At 38.6% G+C, this 27,791-nt stretch overlaps 1 protein-coding gene across 6 annotated transcripts in view; it reads left to right on the forward strand.

Moving 5' to 3' along the window:
- apbb2b (amyloid beta (A4) precursor protein-binding, family B, member 2b) overlaps window positions 1–27,791 on the forward strand; it is a 56,642-nt gene that overhangs the window by 21,963 nt on the left and 6,888 nt on the right. For 4 of the 6 annotated variants that reach the window (XM_066657203.1, XM_066657230.1, XM_066657212.1 and 1 more), the window contains exons 4-15: window positions 1,276–1,329; window positions 1,935–2,936; window positions 11,715–11,932; window positions 14,205–14,393; window positions 14,514–14,588; window positions 16,055–16,108; window positions 18,325–18,410; window positions 18,546–18,606; window positions 22,049–22,195; window positions 23,118–23,245; window positions 26,667–26,781; window positions 27,448–27,535. In XM_066657203.1, the coding sequence (XP_066513300.1) occupies window positions 1,937–2,936; window positions 11,715–11,932; window positions 14,205–14,393; window positions 14,514–14,588; window positions 16,055–16,108; window positions 18,325–18,410; window positions 18,546–18,606; window positions 22,049–22,195; window positions 23,118–23,245; window positions 26,667–26,781; window positions 27,448–27,535 (2,161 nt within the window). In that variant the 5' untranslated portion in view covers window positions 1,276–1,329; window positions 1,935–1,936. Of the gene's footprint in view, window positions 1–1,275; window positions 1,330–1,934; window positions 2,937–7,047; window positions 7,183–11,714; window positions 11,933–14,204; window positions 14,394–14,513; window positions 14,589–16,054; window positions 16,109–18,324; window positions 18,411–18,545; window positions 18,607–22,048; window positions 22,196–23,117; window positions 23,246–26,666; window positions 26,782–27,447; window positions 27,536–27,791 lie in introns of those variants that run through there. The other 2 variants (XM_066657238.1, XM_066657247.1) reach the window with 2 other exon arrangements.

Genomic DNA, 27,791 nt, shown 5'->3' on the forward strand with positions numbered 1-27,791 from the left:
GTGTAGTAAATAAAATAAAAAAATGATATGACACTAATCATAAGCAGACCATCATATTCTCAAAGGTGAGTAGTAATGTGTTACATTTAATTAAGCAACTTTTTGAAAGCTTTATGTATTAGTACAAACTCGGTGCTCTTACACAGCTATACAGGCATGGCAAAACAGCTATGAACACTGGCTCATCCTGAGTTTGTCCCCTTTGACAAAGATCTCCCCCATGCCATACGTATTGGATGGTACTCCATCACCCTTCTAATCACCCTACTGTTCCATTGCAGGGCCTTTAATACTCCTCTAGCCAACCCTTTGCACTGTGTATGGTGAACTTGGACAATAAAATTAACCATTAGCTTGGGATTTTTCATTTAATCATTATTTATCAATGTCCTTAATTTACATATATTACATATATACTTAATTTACATAAAAATATAAATTCAGAATAAAAAAGTTTGTCATTGTACAACTCTTGGCTATTTTGCTGACCTCTTGCATATCAGAGTAATATTCATCTGAGAAATACAATCCTGAGTTGGGTAGCTTCATACACTATTGGGTTTATAGCCACTGTATAAACATACCAGCCAAAATTGAGCACTACTGAAATGTGAAATGTAATTTAAGACACTGTACTTATTGAGGCGTGTCTTCCATTTACCCAAGGGGTGTGTGTTCGGAGGAACATACATCTGCCTGGATACTCAGCTTCAAATTATTACACACACACACACACAAACATAGATTTAGCAGGTGAATGAACTTATATAACTCTTCTCTAGACACCCAAAATACTTTACATCCTTTGCAACACTAGGGAGTTGCCCCTGCCGCCACCACCAATGTGCACCATCCCACTGGATGATGTGACGGCAGCCAATATGCGTCACCATTCTCACCACAGATAATACGGACAGTTGACTCCCATGTGGTTAGTAAAAAGAGCTCCAAAATTCTCACTTGCTGAGAAGCCAAGTCACAGCCAAAAACCTTAGAGACTCTTATATCAGTAATACTTTTAAGTAGGTAAATTCTCAGATGAATTTAATGATTGACATCTGATGTAAACCTACCTAACATCTATAGATTCTTATTCTTGGAGTTCACTTTAGATAAAGTGTCTTATATATATATATATATATATATATATATATATATATATATATATATATATAGTATACAGTGTCATGTAGCAAGTATTGGACAGGTCCAAACTGTCATAGATCCACAGACCATGTCAATAATAAACCTTATTTACTGTTCTCTTTCTCATAGATTTACCTTGACAGACTCTGTTGATCAAACACACCACAACAAAAGCCTTTCAAGGTGAGCCCTTTTTTTATTTTTTATTTTTTTTGTCACTTCCTCTCTGTCAGTTTCTGTCAGTCTATTTCAATAGAGTTTGCATGTGGACTCACTCCAAGTAAACCAATTCATTTGTTCATTTTCTCCCAGTTATTGTATTTCTTTCTGTGAAACTCAATTTGAATAATTTGTGTAAGAACATTCACAAAATGCCATTGATGTCTCTCCAGTGCCATGATTCAATTTCTGGTTTCATTTCCATCAAAATGTGCATCTTCTCTGCCTTGAATTGGCCTCAGTTTCCTCCAGATAAATTAGATTTTAAACAGACTAATTCACTTTGGGCTCCCAGATGAAGAGTATTGTACAATACAGCCTGACCACAGACTGTCGGAGGGTTCCATGCATTTACAGCATGTGGAGAAATGGCTTGTGGCTTATGTTGCTGCACTTTTTGAAGCATGTAAACTCTTCTAAGAAAGGGATCGAAATTGTGATTGCCAGCTTTGAAAATCCTTGTTAATTTAAATCTGTTAATGTGCTGTGCATTAACTTTAGTTGCTATACATAAGAAAAAATGCTTTTTGATGTTTTTCTTATTTTCACTTATTTTTCTGTCTCCTAAGTCATGATGTCAGTCTGTGTGCCCTCCCCACATAACTCCTCCCCTTCTGTGGATGTGGCCAATTGCAATGGACCCTCTGCTACACCTCCCACATCCCTCAGTCTGCGCACCTCCCACAATCAGCTGCTTACTTGTGATGTCAGTCAGGGCCAGGCCACGCCCCCGAAGTGTCGTAAGAAGTACGCTTTGACAAGCATTCAGAGCGCAATGGGGCTCAGTGATGGACCTGCCCCACCTACATCATCATCATCATCATCATCATCTGCCCCCTCCTTGACCACTACTTCAGCCAACTTGAAACTGGCAAAAAATGGAGCCAACCAGCTGCGTAAAGCAGCTGAACTACAAGACCAAAACAAAAACACGACCAATGAGGACGAAGTTGAAAACACACCAGCAGACTCTGAACCTGTCGTAGACCACGAGCTACATGTTGATCTGGATATAAGCATTGATAGCCGAATAGATCTGGACCACACTCAAACCGATGACTCTGACAGTATAAGTGACCTAGCTAAAGAGGACACAAGTGATTTTATTAACGATGATGATGCCAATGAGGAAGATCAAGTTCAGGACTCGAACACAAACCTGTTTGAGGAGGATTCGGACGATCTGCTCATTCTGTCTGAGAAAACAGAGCACATCCTTAGCAAGAACTCGCCACAGTTCCAAAAGAGCCACCTGGAGTCACATGTTGATGAACTAACATTGGACGATCCCATTGCACAGGATGATGTCACGCAACCACTGCTAAAAGAGCAGAAGAATCCCAGTCCTCCATCACCTAGGAAACAACGCAGCCCTGAAGACACACCGCTGCTCTCTGTCGGGTCCTCTTCGGCCTCCTCCTCCCCTGAGACAAAGAAAGACAGGCCTCGGACTGGTGCCAAGACGGATCGCGCATTGAACCGCATCCAGAACCTCCCGCACAGTGACGAAGAGTCCAGCTGGACCACTCTGTCCCAGGACAGTGCATCACTAGGCTCGCCAGAGGAGAACGGTCAGTGCTTTACACACTGCCTATGTGTAGGGTATTCACTCTTTGCTGGAGATTAGTGGTTGGTTTAGTTCAGTTGGTGGCAGGGTTGCACAATAGAACAGCCGTAACTAGAGGTGTGCAATATGATGAAATCAGATCGTGAAGGATAAGAATTTGTCCTGGATACACCATTACAGGGATATCGTTGGATCATGGTAATGCCCATTTAGTCTGCTGCAGTTCTTATATGTTGTTTACATACTTTGAACATATTACACATCAGTCAAATGGGCAGACTCTTGGGACACCGATAATGTAAGTCAGTACTTTAAAATGTACAACTATTGAATTAAAACCAAAAGACAACAAACGTGAACCGCGAGACACGACACAGTGAGTTTTATATGGAAACAGCAATCAAAATAAACCACAATCAAAGCAATACATAAAGTTTTCAAAGCTTAGATCCCTTTCACTGTCTGCCCTTTCCCTACTGAGACCATTTAAACACAGGAGGGGAGTGAGGGGAGGTGGCTTAATTGCCATTAAGCTTAGATAATATATATATTTTTTTTCTGCAGTAAAATTAATAATTCTCCTTAGGGAGAGGTTGGGGTCTTTGAAGATTCCAAAGGAAGATTTTAAAGAAGATTCCAAATTAAATTTAGAAAAGTGCCTAAAATGAAGGTTCATTTAAATATCTTTAAAAATTCTGAATGCTTTTCAGTAACATTACTTCATAAAATTGCCTCTAGTTTATCCACTGCCTCAAGATTTGGGTATGTAATTTCAGGTGGAATATGGAAAAAATACTTGGAATGTTAAGAGTTTAAAAAGCAGCATGAAAAAAATCGTGACAAAATCGTAATTGTGATTAAATTAAGATTGTGATCCTGCAAAAAGAAATTGTGATAATTCAACAGATGAGCTAATGACTCTCACTTTACATCTCCAAGGTGAACCAGTGAGGTAGGTGTGTTTAACAGAATGGACTGTGAGTGGACACTTTTTAAAAACTCGAGCAGCCCTGCTGTGTCTGATCCATTTTTACCAGCGTAACACACACTAACACACCATCACCACATCAGTGTCAGTGCAGCTCTGAGAATGAGTGTTGCTGAGAGAAAGGTTATTGTAGAAAGAAGGAGAAGAAGTAACAGTGTACTGTCAGCATTCTGACCAGTGGCTTGCATCACGATCATTTTGCCCACCTGTGCCCCCACTGCAATAGCTCTGCACCCCCCCCCCCACCCCCCCACACTTGGGAACCACTGTCTTAGACAAGTAATTACAGTTTACTGAAACTGCCATTCTCACTGCATGATTGTTTTGAGGAGTTTCCTTTAACAGATGTTTCCTTGATGGAGGAAGCCGCATTTAGAGGCTATTGTGATTGGCTAGGATATGTGTGAATCACAATTTTGTTAAATTTGGTACATTCCGTAGCAGTGTCACATGAGGCTATGGTCACCATGCCCAGTACTAAACATGGGATAGAGTGCTGCAAATCCTCTAAAATGACCCAAAGTATTTGTTGATTGATTGATTGATTGATTGGTTGATCTGGGACATATCATCCAATAACAGCCATAGTGCTCTCATGAAGAGAACGCAGTGAAATAAATGCAGACATTTTCTCAGATCTAATCTAAAACCTTTCTAGTGGAGTATAAGCTGTTGCCTCCTCAAATTCAACACAGACTGCTTATTTCAGTACCCTTCATTTCAGAAGAAATGTTGAATGAGAATGCATTCACAAATATTTGGTCATGCAGTATGTTTTCACCAGCCTTGTCAATATATGTTGAGCCTTTATTCATCATGGATAAAAAGAGCAGATGGGTTGCAGGTGTGTGTATGCCTTCCCTTTGCTCTGTTATAGTTGGGCTGACAGCTGGTGCCAACCTGGGCATAGTTTACATTTGTGCTGAAGTGTGTTTGCCTGGTAATCATTGGGCTGTTTGGATTTCACCTTGACTAAAGTGTGTGATGTTACGTATTGCTCTAGCTTGTGTGAACATGTGTGGTTTTCTCGTTGGCTGAACTTGGAGGGCTATGTTAACCCAGCTGTCCAGTTGCTCACACAGGCAGCTCTCAAACCTGTCCGCATGTCCAGCCTCGAGGCAACTACTCCTCAGTCTGTTTCTCTCCTCACTCACAAAGAATTTCAGACTGTAAATGACTGATCTTGGAACAGGCATTTGCTGTGAACAATTTTTTTTTCCACTATACTAACTTTAACTGCAATATTTAGCCTTTTTTTTCAGATCATCAAAAGCTTTTTCAAAAGCTGTTGAAATGTTGTTCTCAGGGCCAGAGTTGGAAAAGTCAAGAACAAATAAAGCCCTGTTTGAACTGTTAAAGGCAACGTAGACGATTCTACGGAAATGGTGTTCTGATCTGCATCTTTTAAGTTGAAATGGTATCTTTGAGTAAGAAACCAACTGTAGCACATAGCTGAATTTTTACTTGTGTGTACGTTCTTATTAAATGATGGCATTACCATAAAAACTCATTTGTAATTTGAGCTATTTAGTATTGTAGCACTTTCAGTATGTGCTTACTTTCATGCAGTTAGCTGTCGCTTGGATTTCGAGTACAGAGTCCACCTTAAGTAGTCTGTAACAGCAAAAATAAGTCAATATTACCCACATGTGGAGCAGAAATAGACCCGCATTCTTTTCTGTTTTAATGCCTTTAAATCTTCGGAGGTCTCTCCACCACTGAGACCCTTGTTCCCCCACCTCCCCCATTTACTGAGCTAGGGCTGCGTACAAACAACAGGGCTTTTTCCAGCTCAAAAACAGAATAGAAAGCTAGAAAATGGTGAGGCAACATTCTAGGAATTTTATGAAAAAAAAAAGGCTTTTTTGATCATGAACCTCACCAATGACTAACATAGTTCACATGTAGCACACCTCTCTTCAGTCTTTGTATAATTAAGAATAAAACAGTTGTTTGGGGCTCCCAGATGGACTGACTTTCTTAGAATAGGCCTCATAATCAGATGACCGATATCCACTGCAGTCCATTGGATATAATCCTGTAACACATCTATCCAGAAGTCGTTTATTTAAATGTGTATTGCCTCCTGTGGGATGGGTATTTCTTCACTCACTATCTTGCATTCTCTGTCAATATTAGATTGGTGTTATATCTGCATGTCCAATGGCCCTCCAGAATTGCTTCTATGGACAGACATGATTTTCGTATTTGACATGTACCGGTTGTGGTTGCAGGGGTTGGTGGGTTTTGGCTTGAGTGCCGAGCTGAGGTCAGGTGTAGACTCACAGGTGTGTGTCAGGTTGAGGACAGGTGTGAACAGGCCTCACATTCAGATGTTAGTAGGTCTGGTCAGTGTCCATATGTACAGCTGCTCAGTGCACAGCCTGACTGTGTGTGTATGTTGCTTGCTCTTCACATGCATTTCTAACTGCAGAATCTCTTTCTTTTTCACTCCTTTTACCTTGCTATATTTCTCTCTGTTTCACTTTTTCACTTTCTTTATCTCCCCTTCGCACTCTTTCACTTCCCTTCTTTCTCACTGTCTTTCTCTCATGATCTAATGCCTCTTCACTGGGTGCTACTGCAGGGAAGATGATCTGAAGGTTGCCGGGGCGACCAAATGTTCTGAGGGGAGGGGTTTGTGTTTTCCACCCAGCCAATCATGCCCTGACCAGACAGGAAGCAACTGTCTGTCTTCCTGCTTGGTTTAGGGGGAAAATAAACAACAAACAAGCACAGAGGAGAGAGAGACACAACCCCCTCCTTCCCTCTTTGCTCCCTTTTTTGTCCTCTTTCTCCTTCTCTCTTTCATTCTCCCTCTTTTCTACTGCTCCTTTATTATTTGCTCTGCCTACCCTTCTGTCGGTTGCCCTTCTCTTTGTCCCACTCTCTCTTTTCTCTACTTCTTTCACCCTTCCTCTTATTCTCTCCCTCTGTTGCTGTCGCTTCCTCTGTCTCTCCCTTATTCTACTTTTTCTATTTTTCTTATTCATTTTTTTATCCTCTACCTCCTTTTCTGTCTGTCCCCCCACCTTCGCTTCATCTCTCTTGCTTTTTCTTCACTCTCTATCTTGAGCTCCCTCTCTCTCTTTCTCTCTCTCCTCAACCTCTTTCTTTTTCATCTTACTCTACCCTGCTCTCTCACTCCTCTCCTCCTCTGTCTCCTCTTCATGCGGTCTCCTGGCTTTGATCCTGTTCAGTTGTTCAGTCATGATGCTGGGTAAAGACTACATGTTGGCCATTGTCATAGTGAATTACGAGGGTAGGTACTGTGTGTGTGTGTGTTTGGGTGATGCTAAGCTTGTGCAGATAGCATAGTCTGTATGCATGCACACATCAGAGTCAACCAGGGATAATGACTTAGAAAGAGAGAGAGAAGGGTGAAAAGAGGGAGGACGACGAAATATTGTTATGAATGTGTGAGCCGAATCCGAAAAACTTTGAGCTTCATGCGTGTTCATGATTGTTAGCCGTGTGTGTGTATGTATGTGTGTGTAAAGGCTGTGCTTACGACTGTGGAATAGCTCAGTGCTCCCCTCCCCCTCTGGCTGGCATTTCATAGACTGCAGAGAGAGAGTGAGAAAGAGAGAGAGAAATGAAGGAAAAAGAAAACAGAAAATGGGTCGAATGGCGGAAAGCAGGGTGGTAGTGCTAGCTCTTCTTAAAGATCACAGTCTCTTTTGTCCTCTCATTTTCTCTCCTTCTTGATTTTAGGACTAGACTGACAGCTCTCTCTGAGTCAGGCTCTAAATCACAGATCAGTCTAACTCCCTTTCTGTCTGTTTGTGTGTATGTGTATGAGGGAGAGAGGGATTTCTCATGTTGTGTTTGAGTGAATGTCTGTGTGAAGGTCATATTTTCTCTGCAACGTGTGGCAATGTAAATGATGCGTGAGAAAGCAACTGTGGTGACCCACTTATGCACCAGGGAACTCCAGATCCCATGATGCATCTCTTGTCTCAGCTCATTCCAAGACATTCCAGACATATCCCATACTGCACTTCAAATGTTTACAGACACCTGAGAGATTGCCCTGTTTAGACTTTGCCAACAAATAAATGGCATGAAAGACTGTAGTTTATCAAATTACAACAAAAATAAGTTTTTTTAGTTCACTTTATTTTATAATATATATATTATGCATGACAGGTATTGTCACTGTCACATGGCTCCAGGTTCCTGGGGTTGTGGGTTTGTGAGGAGTTTGGTGTGTTCTTCCCGTGTCCACCTGGGTTTCCTCTGTGGCTCTGGCTTCATGCCATGGTCCAAAAACACACATTGGTAGGTGGATTGGCAACTCAAGTGTCGTTAGGTGTGATAACTGGATAACTGGATAAGCATTTACAGACAATGAATGAATGAATTATACACAATATGTATCATATCAGTAGTCACCTTTTAAACTGTCTTAGTCCTAACTCAGAATTCCAACTGTTCAAAATGTCAGAACATTTCTGTGAAGATTCAGTGGAATTTTCAGCCACATAAACATTACTCAGGTCAGGCACTTATGTTGAATTACTTTTCTGGACCCCTTCATCCCTCTGAAGTAACACAATGTCACAATCTAGTCCTGGCTTGGCTGTATAACCTCTTATCCCATGCTTAGCACTGGGTGTAGTGACCTCAGGCTCATAAGCAGCTGCTCCAGAGCATTGCATTCTATTGGACAGTGCTTTTTAATTGAAATATACAAGGTGGACATAGCTGAACGTTTACATCAAACTGTGTGCCCCTTATAGTAGCCAAATGCACTCATTACAAGAGCTGTCTACTAATATTTGACCATATGGTACATGAATGTAGGCATTTGTGGCCAAAGCTTAGTCAAAGCATGAAGGTCAATCAACAAAACCTGACCATATTTTGGTGTATTCAGTCTGCAAACTACTCAGATGTACAAATAATAAAGACTTATCAGACTATATTACATTCATAGGTTTATTCACAGGTGCTTGTGTTCCCAGGTTGTACGTTTGACATATTTAAGAGCTTCCTATTCTTAACTCTTGTTAAATGTTAAAAATACACTGATCAATCGGCAGGTAATCAGAATCTTCCAGTATTCAGGTTAACTGGCCATGACCACTGACCAGCTGATCTGTCTCATCTGTTCGATTCTGTGCTGGTCAATTTAAACTCATGCACATTGTACGTAGCAGTTGTGCTATGTGAACCAAACAACTTGGTACCAGCGTGGAAGCCCTTCACAGTGAGTGAAGAAAACAACAGGTTTGCAGTTTGCAATACATGTAAGATGGTTAGAGAATGGAGAAAAAGTATTTTTTTTTTCAAACCAAACATAATAACAGGCAGGTAAGGCAAGTTCCAAACTGGGAGCCTATACTCAAACCAGAGGAATATTTCTATAATTCTGGACTTCATTTACTCTATTTCAGTTACAAACAAGACAGAGATTAACAGATGAGAGTTTACGTTTACATTTGCATTCCAGGCAAAAGTAACCCAGATCCAGTGCTGCAGATGTGTTGTTTTTTTGTGGCTGTGTGAGGAGCAAAACATGTGTTGAATCCCAGTTTTTCAGATCAGATTTCATATGCATATGCAATAAGGAAATGAGGTCCATATCTGATTTGTTGCATTGCAACTCTGTCTGAACAGCCACAGTGTTCCTTACATTTCCTACTGCCACAACTTAGGGAAAAGATCTGTGTACACTCCTTCATTTGGAGAATCTGTAAGAATGGAAATGGAGAGTTAACACATCTTCCCTAAATAAACTGGGAAATGAAAAACATGAAATAATAGGTCACATTAAAAAAAAAAAAACGACAAAAAATAAAATTTTAATTTGGTCCCAACCAAATGTTTCTCTGCTTCAGCAACATAGCCTTAGAGTCATGTTTTCCCAAATCTAAATTCAGTCAAGGTTTATGCTCAGAAGACCAGAAGAGAGGCCTCAAACCCTGTATTTCTGCCGGGTCAGGGGAAAAAGCATTAAGGTAATTTTGGCAGATCCTGATTTCTAATTATTTTATATTATTTCTATTTGGTACAAACGTACCAAAATCAACAGGTCAGAATTTTAATCAGTACACCTCTAGGTCTGAGTCTTAATATATCTCTTAGATTTTTAGGATTTATTTTCCTTCTGAGTATTGATACCCATCAGAGTGTCTTTCTCATACTCCCGGGTAGTCTTAGTTCCTAGGGTGGATTCCTCTATGTAATATTTTGTAATGTTTTTAGCCATTTTGAGTCTTGGCTTTTTCAGTGTTTCTTATGCTTTTAGAAAGTTGTTGTAAAATTGAATACATATATGATTTAAACACATCTTTCTTAAAAACAAAGGCCAAATAATTAATAGATTAATTTAATTTCGTTCAGTAAAATGCCATGAGGAAATTCCTTACACAAACACGGATGGACTCTCGCATACATTTTAGTCTTTTTAGTCATTCACACACTCATGCCAGGAAATGCATCCTTTCTGAACTTGTCAGGACTGGAGACATTCCTCTTCAGTGTGTGTATGTGATGAAAGTGTATGTGTTTAGTTATTACAGTAGTGCTCATTGTGTGAGTAATACACTTACAAGTGGATTAAAGTGTATTATTCCTGAGAATCTTCAGCTGCTATGGGAAGATTGATGTGCTGCATGTGTTTTCTGGGCATGTTGAGTTGGAATATGTTGTAGCTGTTTGAAATTACAATTCTGCATGATATAGCAACATACAAAGCTACACCAGATCAGTCTTAAATGTATATAGGTCAGCCACAAGATCCGAACCACTGAGATGTGAATTGAATTCGTTCATTATCCAGTTCAGGGTTGCGATGGGTCCAGAGCCTACCTGGAAATATTGGGCACAAGCCAGGAATACACCCTGGAGGGGGCGCCACTTCACAATATACACACTCGCACAATCACACCTATGGACACTTTTGAGTCACCAATCCTACCAACATGCGTTTTTGGACTGTGGGAGGAAACCGGTGCACCCGGAGGAAACCCATGCGGACATGATGAGAACACACCACACTCCTCACAGACAGTCACCCGGAGCAGGAATTGAACTCTGTGTGACTGCGACACTACCTGCTGCGCCACCGTGCCACCCCCCAATGTTTTGAAAACAAAAAATTGACACAATACTCACAGAAACTCAGTGAACACAGATTGGAAATAATGACCCATTGTTCTTCCGTACTGTGAGTTATTTAAGTGAAGCACAGAATTAGAGATGATATCTGTACTATGTGGGTAAGTGGGATATAAGAGGGAAATGTTACATGCTTGATGCTTGCTTGTGTTTTTAGTGAATGGGAATGTTGTAAAAAATCATGTGACCTTTTTTAGAGAGACAATAAAACCCCTTTGACATATCTGTTTTTTGTCCATTTTTAATTTCATACATAAGTTGAATACATTCTCATTTTGTGAAAGTTTCAGGATGCGTGGACCAATAGAAATGCTCCAGCGACTATTTAAATGAGTTTTAGGTCTAAAGATGTCCCAGAATTGTCCTAAACATACGTATAACACAGCAGAAGTTTTTCTGTAAAATATGTGTTCTCGCAGCGGGAAATGCTCTGCGTGCTTTAGTCATGGGGTGGCAAATTCTTAGAGTCATGTTACTGTGCATGTGTGAAAGAAGCTTAAGTAACAAGAAAACAAGAATACTGTCTTTTATATGGTATATAAATTCTAGTTAATACAACCAGAAACATGAGCTAACAATTGATTTCAGGTTGACTGAACTTTGATTATGTGTGTGTTTTTTCCCTTTTTTAATGTGTATATATATATATATATATATACACACACACAGATATCTGGGGGGACCAGTCATTTCAGACAGATCCTGACCTGCCCCCAGGATGGAAGATGATGACAGACATGGCTGGCATTTATTACTGGCACATTCCCACAGGAACCACACAGTGGGAGAGACCAGGGCCCTGCCATCCAGCACCAACCGGCCCTAATCAAGACACACGCAAACATTCACTGGGCTCACTTTCTCCCTCACCCACTCCTGACCATGAGGTACACACACACCAAAGATTCATACTGTAATGAATATACTGTCCATACAAATGTTTTAAATCTATGAGCAGAAGCTTTGGATATTTTCTTGATGTTACTTAACATTTAAATAAGTCAAAATGAATATCTGTGAAAAGATCATTAACATAAAAGAGTAATTAGCTAGTCAGTTGAAATATACATTTTGCAATACTCAGTTTAATCTTTGTTGGTGTATAGACTGAGACAAATTCGTTTGTTACACTTACAGATAATTGAGTCAGTGCTTCAGTACTTCTGAAAAATGATGAAATGCCTTATGTCATAGATTAGAGAAGAGGAAGAGAAATTTTTTGTTCTACAAAATGTTTCTAAAATGACCTTGTTGGTACCACTAAAACATAATAAATAATAAAGAAAAATGTGATTTATAATTAATATCTCACGTCTTCAGTTTTTAAACCAATCATGCATCCATTTTAAATGGACAAATCTACTCACTCTGTTGTATGTTATCATCATATACATCACACTGAAATTGGATCTGACTGAAAAAGCTAAGTAGAGTTCTGTGATGATATTATATTTATTTATATAGCACTATTCATACCATATGCAGTTCAAAGACAGAAAATTAAGTTTTAAAAATAATTTAGGAAGAAGTTGACAGTGAAGAGAATGAATTAAACAATACCATATGTCAAATTCTTGATCGGTATCATAGGATAAAATGAAAAATAAAGTATTAGGCTAAGTAATTTTAATCAGGGGTTAAAATAAAGGGAAACTTTCATGTTTTATTAAAAATAATGTATACTGTGCTTTAGTGCCTAATAAAAAAGAAACTACTAGCAGACTACTAGTCAGACCTTTCCATCTTTACTGTAATTTTACACAAGGGATTTGCAGAAGGCTGGAACCTACAGCTGTAAAATTGCTGTTAAAGAGTAGGAAACCAGGCCCCTTCCTTCCCCTCCCCACTGATTTCAGTACAGTTCTGTAGAAATTAATTACACCAGCGAAAAAAAAAATCTTACTTAGTGTTCATTTAACGTTTCCAAATAATTATGTACTCCTGAATTCACTGCGCTCTATCTAAAAGATCCAGTCTTACAGATTCAATTTATTAGTTTCAGTGAAACCAGTTGCTTCAGGCACAACCAAGACAGACATGAATGGTTATATGTTTTAGTAAATTACTTGTGTTTTAGCCCAATTACATGCTCATACCATAAACAACTGAAAGGATATTTACATTTAACAAAGAACTAATGTTGATTTTACTTACTTTTTTCTACATTGGACAATTCTTGCCTGTTTATTTATATAATTACAAGGAGTATGTTAACAAAATGGCAGTAATGATATACAACTGCATCAGATTTACCCGTGAAAGATGTTTATCCACTTTTCAGTAGTATTTTAATATGCTCTTTTATCTTTTTACTTTTGATTTTCCAAATGTTATGTATAGCATGGTTTTGTTCATTTAAGTCTATTGGTATTGTATGGCCTTAAAAAATGAATTAACTGATTTACTGTTAAAATAATTGCTCTACGTGACCGAATTGCTACTATTATTGATAATGACAGTGTTAATGTATATTTTTCATTATTGCTTCTATGGAAATTTAACACCAAGAAAGCTTCCAATCTCAGGATTCTCTCTCTCTCTCTCTCTCTCTCTCTCTCTCTCTCTCTCTCTCTCTCTCTTCTTTCTTTCAGTTCAATTTGGTTTTATTCAAAGTAGCTTTTAATGCAGTTCAATACAAAGAATCAGTCAAATGTTTGGATACATCCACTCAGGGAGGGGTTCCTTTGTTTTCGGGCCATATTGTGAATGTACAGTACCAGTCAAAAGTTTGGATATCATCTCATTCAATGTTTTTTCTTTGTTATTTATTACTATTATTATTTTCTACATTGTAAATGAATATGGAAGACATTAAAACTATGAAGGAACATTGAATTATATAGTAAACAAAAAACGTGTTAAACAAACCACAATATATAAAGAGGTAGGGGCTGGTACACAGTCCTATAGAGTGAATAGCCCTATTCCACCAATAAGAAGATGTTCAAACTTTTGACTGGTACTGTACATTAAAGAAGAACCTACCTAAAGGAATCATGACTTATGTTTATGTTGTCTCTTTCTCTCTTTCTCTCTCTCTTTCTCTCTCTCTCACTCACTCACTCACACTCTCACTCACTCACTCTCACTCACTCACACTCACTCTCTCTCACTCACTCTCTCTCACTCACTTACTCTGGTTGTCCTTTTTTTTTTTAGGGCTCTCATGCTGAAGTTTTTTTCGGAGCATCCTGTCATTCAGGCAGCACCACATCCGATAGCTCCGCTGACCCTGTCCCCCTCGTCTCCTCGTCCTGCCTGGACCCAGCACCCCCCCTCTCCTCAAACTCTTCCTCTTCCTCTGAGGCCAATGTTCCTTCCTGTGGATTTGTCAATAGCTGTTACTTTGTGAGTCCTGCCTCTCACACAGCTGCACGAGCAGAGCTTAAAATATATACAAACACATACAAGCACATTGTGTTGAGATGATGTTGAAATATCAATACTAATCAAAATATTTTTATGTAGCCGCGATCCTCATCACTACAGATCATGCCAGAAAAAGACAGACGCAATGAAACACACCATCGAGAGGAATACAAGGTAATGAATAATATAGGCTTGTGTCTTTCTCTAAAAAGGTTGTTGATCTAGAGTGGTTCTGCTTTCCTCCTTTCCTCTCCTCTTGTCTTTTCTCTCTGTGTTGATGTGTTGTTCAGTACTGAGTAGATGAATGTAGATGAAGTGCAGCCTGACTTAATGTGACCGATTCACAAGTGATCAACATATTTCATCTATGGTGCATTTAAGCTGATCATAGCAGTACATTTTTACAGATAATCTTACACATTTTTTTTTCTCTCTCTCTCTCACACACAATAAATAACAGTAAAATATCTGCATCTATATTCTCTTTTTATTCTGCCACAAATTGTGCCACAATGCTTCTTGCATACAATAAGACAAAGGCATGAAACAAATACATGCAAAAAAATTATCTAGTTTTCCAAAACATCTGCATCATTTAGTGATTAGTATTAATGCAGTGTGAAGTAAATATGTTTATATTATATACAGTACCAGTCAAAATTTGGACACACCTTCGCTTTAGTAATTGGTAGTGTAGGGCTATTCACTCTATAGAACTGTGTACCAGCCCCTACCTCTGAACAAGTTATGGTCTCAGATGCATTAAGAAGGTGAGCAGTTCTACAAATGAACTCTTGACGAGGCCACAGCTGTTCACTGAAAACCATTCCAGGTGACGACCTCATGAATCTGACTGAGAGAACGCAGAGAGCTTATAAAACACTTTTTTGTTTACTTCATAATTCCAGTAGTTATTTCATAGATTTAACGTATTCCATATTCATTTACGATGTAGGGAAGAAAAAAAAAGAAGAAAAAACACTGAATTAGAAGATGTCCAAAGTTTTGACTGGTTGTGTACATTCACAATATGAATTGTGCCTTCCTGAGTGGGCGTGTCCAAAAAATGGACTGGTACTGTATGTGCTATTGCATTGAACTGACAATAAAAGCTACTTAGAGAGAGAGAGAGAGAGAGAGAGAGAGAGAGAGAGAGAGAGAGAGAGAGAGAGAGAGAGAAATAACATTTGGAAAATCAAAAATATGTGGAAAATGGCCCAAACAAAGTAAACCCTCCCTGAGTAGGTGTGTCCAAACGTTTGACTGGTACTGTATATATGTGTATATATAATGTGTTCTATAGAATACAGTGTTTATGGACAGCCTCAGGTTAAACAGGCTTTTATACAACATTTAAACAGATACCTCAGCTCTTTTAAAATACTCATGTGGATCTGAATATTATACACACACACACACACACAACCTTGTTGAGTGATCTAACAGCCCTGTCTTGTATTTTTCCCGCCCCTCCCCTCCCTTCCTCCTGTCCTCTGACTTTGTGTGTTTATATATCTTTGTTTGTGGGTGTGTATATGTGGCCTGGTTGTGTGTGTCTGTGTCTGTGTCTGTGTCTGTGTGTGTGTGTGTGTGTGTGTGTGTGTGTATGTGTATGTGTATGTGCAAATAACTGTGTGTAGAAACAGCCCTGGAGTGATTTTGCAGTGGGAAAAATTGATAGTGAGGTCTGGAAGGTTAGTATGAGAGGCAGCTCCATACTCACCGGCAGAATACCACACACACACCATTGCAGCTCCAGCAGCAGAACCGTTCAGTGTGTGACCGACATTAGAGAAAATTCCGACACTCAATTCCAAAAGTATTCCCAGCATTTTAACCATGCAAACATTTTGCTAACGTTAACTGAACACCTCATGATTTAGTCTGCCTTCTGTTCGTTCACCAGTCCTTGCCACATGATTCTTCACTTTAGCAGTATCCATTATTTTAAAATGTTTAAAATTTATGGTTCTTTATGGACCACGGAAAAAATTATGTTTCTTAATTCAAAAGTCATATACCTACTTAAATTAATTTTCATTGAAAAAAAACTCATGAGTACAAATTAGTCTTTTTCTCTCAAGGGAGTTTTCTGAAGTGAAAGAAAAACATGTCACAGGAAGTTTCCAAAACTGGAGAAAGATAAAGTCGGAGTCATAACAACGAGCAAGACCTAGTAGACTACCAAAAACTATCCTCATCTCATGTCTGAGGAGCAACAAAATATCAAGCTTCACTCTCAGTATCAGTTGGTGTGTATGGGATTTTTTTCAGAGCGCGACGCATAAAATCCAAACCTGTATATTTAATAATAATATAGAACTTGCTGAATAACTGATGAGGTTTAAAGCCCTGAATAAAAAGTTAAGTAGTAAGTTGTACATTTGAATATATCTGAATCTACAATGTCGCACTGAGGTAAATACAGTCTGTGAGTCGGTCCTAATTGTGGGCAGGTTATTGACCACAATTGAGTGGTTCTGCTGTTGAGGCTCTATGGTGTGAAACCATTCTGCTTTGTGGCTCTGTAACATTTTTATTCAAACTTTAACATCTCACTGCAGCTTCTGTCTGTGCCTGCCTGTCATGAGCATGCTGGCTTCCATGGAAATGCCCGCACTCACTTTTTCTTTTGTTTAGAGGGCGCTTTTTTTTTCTTGGAGAGCAGCAGACTGTATCAGTTATTATATTTCATGTTGTCTGTTTTAACCCTTAGACGTTGAGTTATGACTGTTATACAGTGCTATTCAAATTAAATCATTACTTTTTTTGTACATATTGTTTATGTATTTAAATACTTTATGGATTACATATTTATTAATATGAAGTAATTTACATAATAACTTAGACTCTTGAGTGTGCTTGAGTATGCACTTTTGACTAATAGTTTGTATGTCAAGAAATGGCCAAAATAATGTTTTTGTTAATTTCTACAAAACAAGGCTGTACACAACAATAATTCTTATATAGTTTAGAATGACTACACTTATTTAAATGAATATATTGTTTAAAATCTGTTTAGTAGTGTTCATTAATTATGGTGTTAATGCTTTAATAGTCATTAATAATATAGAAAGGGTAACGTTGGCCTGTTGTTTGCCAGATGGTGAACCCACATCCATCTACACTGTTAAACCTCAGATCTTGACAGATACTGACCTTACTTTGCCTCGTCCACCTGTCGATATTAAACCTGTCAGCTTCAGCAAACATTTGTCAATGAATGCAACCATTTACCACTAAGTTTAACAAAATAACAACCAACAGAGTTTTTTTTTAAACATTGAAAATAATGTTGTTAACCTTAACATGTGAAATGACTAAATTCCCATTCTCAGGTTAGCTTATTCTTTACCTTGACATTTTCAGTAATTTATGACACTTTCAATTATTAGACATAGAGGTTACTGTCGCCCTTTCTGTGTTACAAATGATTAATGACATTTAATGTGTTTACAACCTAATTAATAACCATGTAATTGACATTTTTTAAAAAGAAATAGTTTAGACTGATTTAAATATCCCCTCTTCTACTTACAACTGCCACTGTAGCATGTAAACTATGTTAACCAACTTTTATTTATTTAATTATATAACACTTTGGCTTGCCTTTTATATGAGTAGTTTACAGTGCTTTCTGTATAGTCTGCTACAGCTGTGAATTCTAAGGGTTAAAGCTTTTCTTCTTTCATGCTTTACGATTCAGTTCCCTCTGCTTCTTATGGCAGCAGCTGCAAATTGTGTGTGATAATTGTAATTGTGTCTGAAATAAGCTTTCTTTGCGCATGTCCTTAGAACACACACACACAGTATTCAGGTTTCTGCACTCAGCATGTTGGCTCTGAGATATAACTGTTTTTGTGTTTCATTGTGTTGGAACCTTTATTGTATATTTGTTTCTATTTGTCAGGATCTTCAGGCTGCTACAGTTAACCCTGACCCCAGTCTGAAGGAGTTTGAAGGAGCTACCCTTCGCTATGCGTCTCTTAAGCTACGGTGTGTGGGCATATGTGTGTCTGTGCGTGTGTGCAAGTGTGTGGGCTTGAATGTTTTGCTGTATATGCACGAGAACAGTCATAATTGGGGAAAGAGCTACAAACGGTTTAAGTGTGTTTTGTGTGTGTGTTGCAGAAATCCTGCTCCTGTGGAAGATGACGACTCCAGCAGCATTAACAGTGACCCTGAAGCCAAAGTGAGACACTCATACACAACTGTTTATATATACTTTTTGATTGGCCCATAATTATAGTAGTAATTTTTTTAATTCACCCACTTGATGTTGCAACAATGTTGTGTTGTAGACAAAGAGAGTATATAGGGCACATCAGAGTCTAAAAAAAAATCATAGAACAGCATGGAATGAAATAGGATGGATCCTCTGGACTGGCTGCAAAATCTGCTAAATTTGCCAGAGGGGTATAAACATTAGCACAGGGTTGTGGAGTTGTGATCTTTGGAGTGATGTAGCCCTGTTCAATTCCTTTGAGATCAGTTGGAGTGGCATTTTTGATCCAACACTAACCAGCTGATATAACTGCCTGACCTCCCTAATGCTCATATGGCAGAATGCCATCAATTCCATAGTCATTCTTCTCTTTTATACAAAAAAAATACCCCTAGGCTCATGTTCATACACATCCAAACTTCTTCATTCACATTCTATCACAGCTTGCAGATTTCAATTTGTGTTGTAATTTAACACTAATTAAGTAGTTTGGACTTTGTGGTTAGAATCATTTTTTTTCTTCAATCTTCACATGGCTGTTCACTGCATTTTTGTCCGGCCACTTTACTATATTAAGCAACCCGTCATGAGCATACAGACAAACAGGAAGACACACATACACACACTTAGTGCAGAACACACAATTAAAGCCTAACCTCATATTTTTTTGTTCAGATCATTATATTCATTATACAAGAAGTGCTAAATGCTTTTTTAATTGGTCAAAACCAAACAATTTAATAGCTTAAAAGCACTGTTAAGGTTATTCCAAATTCAGCACAATATTCCACTTGCAATGACTACTGCAGTGTCAGAATTTTTTAGCCACTTCATTACATGCTTATTTAGTACTTAGCACAGTAACATTGTGCTGCTGTGACCTGCTTTATACGTGATGCATAGCCACCAACTTCTGAGGAATCTTATCAAATGGGCAATGACCTCCAGTTCATTCATGTTCTTGGGTTTGTGTGTTGCTTCTTCAAATTCCACAAAAAAAAAATTATGGTTCAAGTCAGGCGTGTTTACTAACTTTTTGTATGCTTTTCCTTGATTGTGAAAGGCAACTATTGAAGCCCATGAGGGGGCTGAAAAAAAAGTCTGAGACTGCAGTAGACATTAAAAGTGGCATTTTGTGCAGTGGCCATTTAGAGAAACAACTTCTTATACTAATTGTGTTGAATTATTCAGATTTTTCTTGTTTGATTGGTTTATTGGAAATAGCTGACAGTTTGGGGGTTAAATAAATATGACTGCAGTTGTGTATCTTCTGTTACAACCAAAAACATTGTGAGTTCCTTAGCTATTTTCTTGGTGATTTCTGAAGCAAAACCAGCTAAAGCAAAATTTCTAAAGAAGGAACAACAGAAGGCAATGGTTTTGTGTGCAGTTTATCTGATAAGACGCTGTTTATAACTGTTCCTGAATGTTTGCTGTTTATTGTAGTTCAGAGACCTTTTCATCTGCTCAGAGTTACAAACATTGCAAAAAATCGTAGTAGAATTACAGCACCATCTGGTGGCTTTGTAAAGGCATGCACATTAGTACTAGCAAATCATGCACATATTTTTATAAATATTTTTGTGAATGTGGTGTTGGTAGTTATGGATGAGGATGTACTAACAGTTTAGTGGGCATCTGCTCATCCCAATTTTTTTTCATACAGTGTATGAAAGTAATACATTGAAACCAACAGTGTTTGTAGGTATCATCCTGTGACATTTTAAAAAGGACTAGAAGATGATCAACACAAACTGCAGCAACAGACATGTCTCTGATTTTGTATCTATAACGCTAAGAATAATCCATCGCCCAAAATAATACTTGCTCTTGTTGGGGTCCTGACCATAAAAGAACAGGAGGAAAGTGGGCTGTCAGAGGATGTTGAGGAGCAGACAAACTAGTCTGTGATTAGAGAGCTACAAAGTGCAACTAATGTATAATGAGTGTAGAAACAAGGAGGTGGCTTGAATGTCTTTTCTGTTTGATGCTGAAACATTCCCTGCCCACAAAAAATAATGGTAAGCGCATGTAACACCACCCAAAATAATGTCTTATGAACATGTTTATTTTAAACACAGCTGTTTCTGAGCTACTCAGTTCTAGACAATGTCATATTAACTTATGGATTGCAGTGGTTTTGTTTTGATTTCACACAAACAAAAATGAATGTAGTTAATGAAAGATACTTCAATGTTAATTTGTGCTTGTTCTTCCATCCATGGCTAATTAATGCCCATTTTAGTGTAAAATCACTTCAATTTTCAGTTTTTAACAGGTTTTTTCTTGATGCATACGTGTGCTTCCTACGACTGATTGGTAAGCAAAGGGGTACAGCTGTGCCCCTCTAAATTCTTTGTGTGCCCCAGTACAATAAGTAGTCTACAAATGCCCCTGTCTGCAGGCCAAAATTTGTCCCACTTTTCTGTGTTACGTCACTGCTATGGAGTCCAATTTTAAATATTTCACTACATCCCCCTCTACTGCTCTCTCTCTCTCTCTCTCTCTCTCTCTCTCTCTGTGTGTGTGTGTGTGTCAGCCCTGACGTTCAGTCTCATTCAGTTAGTATCAAATCCAAAGGAAGATGACAACTTTCTACCTATTATTAATCATGCTTTTTCTCTCCTCCCTTCCCTCTCACCCCCCCCCTACACACACACACACACACACACAAGGAAACACACAAATACACCCACGCACACACCCACACACTCCCAGACTGTGAATCAGGCCTGAAGAGGTTTAATCTCACATTGTGTCAGAAGGGAAGAAAGGATGAAAGATAGATGAGCCTGTGTCTGGGACTGCAGTGGAGAGAGAGGGTTAGAGGGCTGGGCTGAAAGTGAGCAAAAGGTGCTAATCAGACAATGTTTTTGTTCCAGAAACATATTATTATATGAAGCAGATGTCTCACAGCTTTCTCAATTCAGACATTGTGATTAACAGAAGTTAGTTGTTTGTAATATTTAATGTGAAATATCATGTGCAAATGAGTCACTAAGCTTCAGGGACCTGGGGTTGTTAGTTCGGGCCCCTGTTCGGGTGACTGTCTGTGAGGAGTTTAGTGTGTTCACTTCATGTCCGTGTGGGTTTCCTCCGGTTGCTCCGGATCCCTCCCAGCATTCCATCTTTCAGTGGGCTTATGCTTTCTCAAGCAGTTCTTGACTGTTTATATTGGCATGTTATCAATAATAATTCCAACACAATGCAGAGAGCAAATGGAGTTTTCAAATTGCGCAGGTTTTCTTGCCAACAGGTCCATTTGTTCAGCAATATTTTCTTTGCTTAAGTGCTAAATCAAAGTTTATAGTCTGGTTAATCTGTGAGTTTCCAAAGTTGAAATCCTTGAAACAAATAATGGGAGTGTGTTTATACTAACCTTAAAAGTGTGTGTGTTTGTGTATTGCAGTGTTTTGCTGTACGATCTCTGGGCTGGGTGGAGATGGCCGAAGATGACTTGGCTCCAGGGAAAAGCAGTGTGGCAGTTAATAACTGCATTCGCCAGCTCTCCTACTGCAAGAATGACATCAGAGACACAGTTGGCATCTGGGGAGAGGTGATGTCCCAGCCATAGTAGTCATTCATATTCCATTTCTTCCATGTCAGTGGATTAGTGTCCAGTGTGCCCCAGAAGCAGATATTTTTGTGAGGTGCAGTGGAAGCCAATAAAAAAAAGTGAAATCAATTTTGAAAAACAAAATGTAAGCACAAATTCAACAACCAGACAAGGACTGTAGAACCTAACCATATCTGTGCAAAAGGAAATAAACCCAGAGCCTAACTTAACAAAGCAGAGGATAGTCCCAAGAGAGAAGACTGTCACAAAAGCTTGAAATAGTTGCCAAATCTGCTTCAAAAAACTGAAAACGGCTTCCTGAAGGTCAGAAATAGCATGTGTGAAAACTATAAACTATAGGCCTGGTTTTATAGTGGTGCCGTAAGCCCCTTTCACACATGCACTATGTATGTGCAAACGCAAATGTCAGTAACATTACCCGAACTTTATCCTGCCAGCCCCCTGGTACAGAGCCCAGGTAATGTCTGAGAAAGTTCTGGAGAATTCAGTGAATTCATGCTGTGTTGCACAGGCACTTCCTCATGCCTGAACCACACCAGATGTTTCCAGCTCTGAGAAAGCCTCTTACACGGAAAATCTCTGGCTGTACACTGTATGTGTGAAAAGGGTAACTCCACAAAATGTCCAAAGTTCATATGTGACAACAGCTGTATAGAGTAAGTAAGCAGGGAAAGAAGTCAGATGAGAGTGTGCAAAAGAGAAGTAGAGAGAATTTTTTAAAAAGTAGTTTTCATGAGCTTTTTAAACTACTCATGATTCAACTATTCAGTGTTCATTACACAGAGATTTAAATACAGAGACATTCCAGTGCTTGTCCTGAGACCTTGTCATTATTGCCAACATCTTTTATTGTTTGTGTGTGTGTGTGTGTGTGTGTGTGTGTGTGTGCGCGCATGTGCAGGGAAAGGATATGTATTTGATTCTGGAGAATAACATGCTGAACTTAGTCGACCCAATGGACCGCAGTGTTCTTCACTCTCAGCCAATCGCAAGCATCCGTGTGTGGGGCGTTGGTCGAGACAACGGCAGGTAAAAGACACCAGGCCTACTGCTGACAGCACTTGTTCTGTGTGAATAACAGATACAAGTGCTATCACTTCTTTCTTATAAGATGGTAAATATATTGTCTCTCAAAGGCATTTTTTGCTTTTTTTTTTTTTTTGCTCCAAATTTACCTGGAAAATCTTTTTCCATTGACTTCCATTGAAAGTTTTTTTTCCCTTCTCTTGTAAATTTACATGGGAGATGCATGTTTTATATTGGACAGTGACGATATATATAATGTGTGTCTGTGTGTGTTTATTCATCATAATACCTATTTTAATGCATCCCTAGATAAATAGTATAATTTCAACACAGCTCAGATAGGCTTGTTTTACAACATTATGGCCAAAGTATTGTGATTATAAATATAATTGTGATTGCACTAATTCATATTACATTCATTTTACTCTGTAAAATATGCCTCTCAAAAAACTGGAGAAGGAAAGTAAATTTTAAGATATTAAATTCTAAATCACTTGTCGCAAAAGAAATCGCATTTCTTTTGATCCATCTGTCATTCAAAAAAAAAAGATAGGCGTGAAAATCCATTTGTGGGTTGGTTGGGTGCTTGAACATAGTCACAAGGCAATCTGGGAAATGTCCCTTAAGACTCCTTTTGGAGGCTAATTTGCATAACATTAAAATAGTGAAGCCTAATGATGCAGTAACAATTAACCCACTACTGATTCCTGAATGAATAAAGCTTCTGTGTTTTCACATACACACAGACACAATGTGTTGAAGAATTTGATTTGAGCTGAGGCTATTAATCCATACAAGTATCCGTTCTCTGATAAAGGTCAGTCTGATGAGTGTAGAGCCCTGGATTCACCCTCAGTGAAAGGAGGACATGCATAAAAGATTGATGACGGAAGAACTGGAGTGGTCTGATGAAAATTTAATCCAGTAATACCGGGAGTGCGTCTGTGGCTCTTTGGTGCATGTGTGAGTTCCTCTCCAGAGCTGCGTATCGATCTGTGTGACACTGGAATAGGAGTAGGAGTCATTTTTACTGCTTTGATCCCAGGATATGGGTTTGATACAGATGTGGTGGCATGCTACACTTCATCACCCCTGATGCTGAATCTCACTTTTCTCTTCAGTGGTTACCTGCAATTCTGCTGTTAGACCAGCAGTGGGCCCTCATTTTGTTAAGAATATTTCCTGAAATGACCACAACTGGGTTTCGGATTTTGGATTAGTCTGGGCTCTGTGGTGTGTGTGTGTGTGTGTGTGTGTGTGTGTGTGTGTGTGTGTGTGTGTGTGTGTGTGTGTGTGTGTGTGTGTGAGAGAGAGAGAGAGAGAGATGCCACCAAATCCTTCTATAATCCATCAAAGCCCATCTATAATGTCTCTTCCAAAAAAAAAAAAAAAACCTTTTTCAGGTTACCCTAGCGACGAGTTGGAGCAGCAAGGGGAGGGGATATGGGAAGCTAGGATTGGACATTAGATAGAGAACGAGGTAAAGACAGCAAAAGAGAAATAGAGGAGGAGTGCAGCAAGGTGAGGCACATTTGAAGCAGAGTGGAAGAGGCAGAGAGCGCAGATTACAATGAATTTAAAACAGTGGCCACATAAAAGCTTAGATGTGAGTATTATTTTCTCTCTCTCTCTCTCTCTCTCTCTCTCTCACCATATATATCCGTCTTTCTCTCTCTTCCTCAGTTTGTATGATCAGTAGTGAGACACAGTGCTATCATTCTTTTGCTCTCCCTGCCTTTCTAATTCCTCTAATTTCCCCATTCCTACCCCACTCCCCTTTTCCGTCTCCCTCCATTTTGTCTCAATTGCTTTTTGTATATTGGGAGTTCATTTTTTTAAACAAGGTATTGTTGGACAATTTCTGTTGATCTGTTTACATTGTACAGATTACATTTAAATAATACAAGTGTAGGTAGAAGGTTTAGTTTCAACAGAGATTATATATTAGCCTTTTAGTCAATTGAGAATTTTTTAACCTTCTTATTATACAGGATTGAACAGAGAAGACCTAGTGAACAAACTGAACAAGTACATGATCAGATTTTTCTCTGTAACTGTCCAAAAGCTAGTTTTAGTGATTTGGGGTGTGTGTGTGTGTGTGTGTGTGTGTGTGTGTGTGTGTGTGTGTGTGTGTGTGTGTGTGTGCGCGAGATTTCTCAGGGACAGATGTCTCAGCAAGAGCTGAGCAAGAAAAAAGACAGAGATTGATAGATGTATTTAGAAGTTATGCTTTCTGAATTGTTATGCGCTGCAATGGGATGTGTGTTTGGTGCATGTGCACGCCTGTACAAATTAACAAATAGTTCACAGCAGAATGTTCATGTCTATTGTAAGTGATTATAACAGAGATGTTTAGCTTTAAAGAATGTAGTATGCATGCAAATAAACCACTGTCTCTTCATTGTCCCCTCTTACACACTCAGGCCAAAGCTATTTGCATAATTTTTAGGGCTTCCTTAGGGGTCTGTTATCAGCCCTTTTATGATGTTTCTTGTTACTGAGCTTCTGTTCACAAAGGCATACGCTGCGCTTTCATAAATCCATCAGTGTCAGTTTTGTGCCTGACAAAGGAGATTTGTACAGGACTTCTTTTGGGATGTTTTTGGGATGAAAATCCTATCCTGCAATTGACACATTGCAAAAGACATGAGATATTTCTCGAATGTATTCATTTATAATAATTTCAAGAAATTTGTCAAATGTTAGCCAGCTGATGAGAAACTAAATTTGACCAATAAATGCACACACATTCTGATTTTTCAGTGTGATCCTTTGCTTAGGGATTATAGGTAAAGACCTCAAATGAATATACTTGAGAATGGTCATTTAAAAAAAAAGAAATGTCAAACAGGAATAATATTCTGTTAATTATAATGATATGACAAGTTTGCCTCCTAAGTGGTGTCTGTGGCTGCTGTTTTAATTACTTTTATATATTTTGCAAATTGTAATTTGCTGCACATCACTTGTATGTTATAAAGTTATTGAAAATATTGTTTTACAATGTGTGTGTATGTGGGAGGGGGGTAAGAGATAGAAAATTGAAATGCTCTTCTCCTGAAATCTCATTCATCTTTTCCTCACTCTCCACTGCTATCCTGGAACCAGAGAGAGGTAACATGTTTCCTCTGCTGCTATCACTTCCCTCTTTCTTCATCTTTCTCTTTCTTTTTAGTTTGTGAAAGGCTGCATAGAATATATATGTCTATATAATTTTAATTCAGTATTATTGTTATACCATCCGATTGTTTATTGTGTATGTGGTGTATCTTGTCTTTGGTGTTGTTAAAAAAAATAATATTTTTTTATTTTTTTCATAACTGAAGACTGCAGATATGAATCCACAAAGTGTCACACAACTCCCCCCACATATGCATATGCAACCAAATTCATAATCATTGCTACTGTTTCTTTTATTTTATAGGGACTTTGCATATGTAGCTCGTGATAAGGACACTCGGATATTAAAATGTCATGTTTTCCGCTGCGATACACCTGCCAAAGCCATCGCAACCAGTCTGCATGAGATCTGCTCTCGGGTGAGACACAAACATACATGCTCTGAACTCATTTACATTTTACGTTCATGCATTTGGCAGATGCTTTTATGCAGAGTGACATACAATAATGTTATATAGACCCCTCTGGTATTGTATGGCCGTATTGCCCAAATTAGCAATCAATTTATTTTGTCTAGTTTTTCCCCTAAATCAATACTCTATACAGATTTGGACAGCAGTCTCAGAAAAGCAAAGGATTCCATTAAATTCTGCAGTGTTTTTTTCCCAAATCAACACATAAAGGGCCTTTGGGAATGCATTGCAGCCTCAAATGGAAAGCTTTTGTTTAAAGACATCTATAATTGATGTTGCCCTCTTGTGAATAGAGGGAGGGTCAGGGAGAAGCTTGCACTTTTGTTTTTAGCTTTCACCATTAGTCAGTCACCACAGAGTATGTGCGTGCTGTTTTTTCCCCCCATTTTTTATTAGAGTAAGCATAAGCATATGTAAATGAAATTCATGTCTGTCAGGTTTACTGCTAATGACTGCTACAATTGTTTTGATGTAAACTAAATTGTATTTTCAGTTCAATTTGAAATTAATCACACAGGTGTATAATGGTGTGCAAATGCTGTCCATTAACTTAACAATTTGGATCCAGTATGGGGTTGTCTAGTGTGTAATCATTTCAGTGTTGTGTGTTAGATCATGGCAGAGCGTAAGAATGCCAAAGCAATGGCTGGTGGATCTCTGCAGGACAGAAGCCACACAGGACTTGACGTCCCTCTGCAAGGTAACACACCAAGAAGCGTTTTAGATGTAAAGCACTTCATGGCACTGGCTTTTAACTCATTCACAGACTAACTCACTCCTTCAGGAATTCATATCAACACAAGACATACCTGATAAACTACAGTTGCAGTTGTACAACTACTACGTTCTAAAAGTAGTGCTATTCCTGTTCTGATTACAGCCATTTAAATATGTTTTCTGCAGTGCCTCCAGTATTATGCATTTGTGTGTGTGTGTGTATTAATTAATGGGATGTC

The sequence above is a fragment of the Hoplias malabaricus genome, chromosome 2, assembly GCF_029633855.1.
Source record: "Hoplias malabaricus isolate fHopMal1 chromosome 2, fHopMal1.hap1, whole genome shotgun sequence".
Classification (NCBI taxonomy): Eukaryota; Metazoa; Chordata; class Actinopteri; order Characiformes; family Erythrinidae; genus Hoplias; species Hoplias malabaricus.